This window comes from Mirounga leonina, unplaced genomic scaffold, assembly GCF_011800145.1.
Source record: "Mirounga leonina isolate KUSES-001 unplaced genomic scaffold, KU_Mleo_1.0 Mir_174, whole genome shotgun sequence".
Taxonomy (NCBI): Eukaryota; Metazoa; Chordata; class Mammalia; order Carnivora; family Phocidae; genus Mirounga; species Mirounga leonina.
Genome location: NW_023270451.1, coordinates 78,204,935 through 78,209,100, shown reverse-complemented (window position 1 = coordinate 78,209,100; position 4,166 = coordinate 78,204,935). Strand labels below are relative to the sequence as shown.

The following is a 4,166-nucleotide window of genomic DNA, read 5'->3' as shown; positions in this document are numbered from 1 at the left end:
ACTCACCAAAGGCCAAAAGTCTTGGAAATGGACAGAACCAGAATTCAAACCCAAGTCTGTGGAACTGCAAAGCTTTTGCTCTTTCCCTCAGGCCCATTACACTGTTTTATTTACATCAGCTCATCACTGTTCCTACAAACTTGAAGTTAAAGCTAGGAATCAGCTCATTACATTGATAGCTATTAAAATACAACTCCACGTCTATACAGTGAGAGTGTTCTTACTATATTGACATTTTCCAGAGACTGTTTCACTCTCTCCAAAACCACCATACAAAGAGAAGCCATGAGACGTATCCCCAGTGGGCCAAGGCAATGCAGTCGTGTCTCTCTCCTCCTGATGTCACAGAATGGGTGCCACGGAAGGGTCAGGAAAAGCCCTTAGCCTTGAGCCAGACCGAAGGACTCCCAGGCTCCCACCTGTGCCCTCGGTCACTCTATGGGGCAAAAGGTCCCTTGAATCCAGGCTTCCGATGGCCAGGCTCACACCACAGCATCTCCACAAATGTCTGCTTCAGCTTGTTGTTTCCCAGAATGAGAATGAATGAGTGGCTAGCAGGATAAAACACTGTAACTACTTTTCCGATTATATTAACCATCTCAGATCCTGGTATGAAATAACTGGATGATGTAATCAAAAAGGCCAGAAAGTAAAGCAGGAAGAGAAAGAAGAAAGAGATGATGATTTTGATGGCTCTCTGGTGGGCCTCAGTGCTTGGATCTCTGGAGCTGACGCCACCTTGCTGCAGCTGCTGCATGTGTCTCCCCAGAGAAAGGATGAGCAGAAAGTAGGTGGCCAGAGACACAATTAGAGGAGGGAGGTTCCACAGAGTCACAAGAACATGGATCACTTTGTATTCATTTCTCTTCTTTCTAAAGTGCTCGGTCACATTCCCTGTGCCTTCGATCCCACTGAGAACAGAATAGATCTTAAGTTCCTGGATCAGAGATATGGCACGGACACATGATAAGAACAGGGCACCCAAAATCATGTGTACGACCACCCTGGAAACTCTCCACTTGAGCCAGAGGCATGTAGGATGGGAGAAACTGGCAATTTTCAGGCAGTAGAGGACACTGAGACAGGTGGCAAGCCAAATGCTCAGGTGCTTTGTAGATGTCCAGAAAATATCAATAATCTGCATCACTATCCCTTCATCATGTATTTTGGATGAGAACACCATTAAAACACCATCAACCAAGAGAATCCACAGCAGAACGATCCTAGAGAGAGCCAGGTTAGTGACGATGAAGTCAGACAAAGAGACCGTCTTGTTCTTGAACCAGCTGCTGCCACTGCCCAGTACTATGAAACAATTCCCCAGCATCCCCAGAATGAACTCAGTGGCAAACAGAACCAGGAACATCCATTTCTCCAGCCCTGACATATCAGCTACCAGGTAGACCTGACCTTGTTCTTTCTGTTGATGGACAATCTCCTTGCTGACTTGAAATTTCTCTCTGTGAATCTGTCACTTCTACCTGTTGCTTCGCTGTACCTGTCTCTTATCTCTGCCCAATTTAGTCTGTTGTAGAGCACAGTTTAGTGAACCCTCTCTGGATCTTTCCGATTAGTCTGTCCTCTTCACAGATGGCATGGACTGTCACATTCCGTTTATGATCTAAACTCAGTAGCTCTTTGCCAAAATGCAAATGGAGTAGTATTCAATGTCACACAAAGAAGGAAGAGATCTGACTCACAAAGAAGGTGAGGATTTGCACCCAATTCCAAAGGGAGGGGGGTTCCGAGCCACCCAGGACAGAAAGGTGCATGACCAGAAGAGTCATACAGAATCACTCTGAAGAGTAAGAAGTCTTCTTCCTGGGAGGAGAATCAGGGACACACACAGAAAGGGGGAGATCAGAATTCCACCAGAAGGCACTATCAAAGTCACTCTGGAGGGAGGTTTAAGTGCATGAAACAGAGAAAGTTCAATGCCACTGGTGCTGGGTTAGAATTAAAAGGTGTTGCCTCTTAGAGTATGCCTTACATGAGGGGGCTCCATGTTCTACCCTAGTGAGCCATATCATGAGAAATTCTTAACTATTTGAGTATTTAAATGATAACAATAATGAATTATAGCCTATAAGCTCTTGTAGATTTTCAGAGTGCACGACCACTGTATCAATACGTCAACAGTAGTTCAGGCTGATAGAAATCATACACAGACAATCTCTTCAACCAAAGAAGCCTTATTTATGTAAAACAGTGCCTTACAAATTTTGACCATGGCCAACAGTAATACTTTTTATATGGTTTTATATATATCACCTATATATACATATTATGCTGGGAACACAAAGCATTCACAAAACAATTATTTCCCTTTTCTAGATGTGTGGCAGTCTGATATTTTCTATCCTGTTCTATTTCTTCCAATGCTGCTTGTATATTACAAACTTCATTTTACAACTTACGAATGAGTTGTGATAAATACTGTTTGAAAACACTGATCTGAAGGATGGAGAGAGAAATCAATGCCATCAAGATACAAAGCAGAGAGTTTAGCAACACTATCCAAATAATGGAGGGATATATTTTCAGGTCCCCTCAAAAGGACCTCACACAGTAGCGGATGACAAATCTCCACAAACAATACATAGTCTCTGCTGGATACACGCCAAGAAGCCAGGTGAACCTCATCAGTCTTGGCATTATGTGGTATACAATATGATTACAGAGCACTACCAAGAATACTTGGACATAAACACAGTCCTCCTTAATAATCACCCTCAGCTTTCTCGGGCTAACTTTACAACCTGGCCAAATGCTCCTGAACTCTGTGCTACAGAATTAGAATAAGGCAGTTCCCAACTGTCTCTGGCATTCTTTTAACAGGACCTTAGCCCAGGTGTAGGGCTGATCCCACAACCTACCACCGCCGCTGTTCAGTTTTTTTCTCACGGCCTCGGTTCTATAGATGTACATTTTTGTTCTTATGATACCTTTTACATCCCCTCATAAGAAGAAATACACTAAAAAGATTCCTCTACCCAAGTATAGAATTATCCAGTGAGAAGAAACTTTAGAATACATAACACATGAGAATTCATTTTATGTACCACTTATTTCTGATCATACAGTTTTACAAGTCCTATTATTTTTACCCCTTCCAAAATTAGAATGTTTACCTTTTTATAAGTCATTACTGAGCAATTTAGGGCTAACAATAATTTTTCTTTCTCAGTTTTTATTCTTTCCCAGGACAGTGTTTCCATGCATACCACATTAGCTGGTGACCAGAGTTCAATTTCAGAGTTTAAAAGACATCGTTGGAAGAAAAAGAAAAGACAAGACATTGTTGGATATCAGCATTATCACTGCTATTACACTGATATGAATTATGAGCCCATAGTTATACCATTCCCCCTTCTTAATAAACACTACAACTATCATACTATGACTAATCTCATAGCATTAGTAATGGCTGCTTCCAAAATGTACATTCACCATCCTCCACTGAAACAGCCACAGATATTCAAGTCCAACTCTACAAAATGTGCATCTTTAAACATGGTTTGTTAGGGATCAATGCCAGAGCCATGGTACCTGATCCTTGGATCTTTCATCCAGGCTGCAGACATCTAGAAAGACTACTGCTCTCAACCATTCTTCTGAGTAAAAGAACAAAGGAAGTGTATCAGTCAGGGGTCCACAGGAAGCAACTGGCACAAACTGGGTAATTCCAGAAGGGTGTTAAAGCGGAATTATTTACAAAAGTGTGGACAGAGGATGGGGAAACCATAAACAGCTAGCGCAGTGCCCCACGGCTCAGAACAGTGGGGCACCACATCACTATACCACTCTGAGAAACAGAGGGCTATGTGGAGGGGACCTCCTGACAGTCGCTGAGATTTTTCAGTTGGGAGACCCCAAAGAGAGTGCGCTGAGAGAATAAACCTCAAAACACAGGCCAGCAGACCAACAAGACACTGCACTATCATCTTCCTCCCCTTCATTATTCTGGCACTTTCTCCACAGGCATCACATTCCAGGTCTTGGCATCATTCCTGCTCTAATACTAGCATGATAACTGTGTTGAAAAGTATCAGCCGGACACTCAGACTGACAGCAAGACAAGTCACAAATAATATCCCTTTCTATCAACTGAGGTTCACTGATCTGCAGAATACAGAAGGAAATCAGCATAGCCGGATATATACAGC

The 4,166-nt window shown here is 42.6% G+C and overlaps 1 protein-coding gene across 1 annotated transcript; it reads right to left on the bottom strand.

Moving 5' to 3' along the window:
- Positions 1-2,929, bottom strand: TAS2R3 (taste 2 receptor member 3). Its single transcript, XM_035021255.1, has one exon. It carries the CDS (start codon positions 1,385-1,387, stop codon positions 437-439), a length of 951 nt encoding a protein of 316 aa, XP_034877146.1. The 5' UTR covers positions 1,388-2,929; the 3' UTR covers positions 1-436.
- Positions 2,930-4,166: the final 1,237 nt, after the last annotated feature.

Coding starts and splice junctions, on each gene's coding strand:
- TAS2R3 (XM_035021255.1), bottom strand. CDS start 1,387: ATGTCAGGGCTGGAGAAATGGATGTTCCTGGTTCTGTTTGCCACTGAG.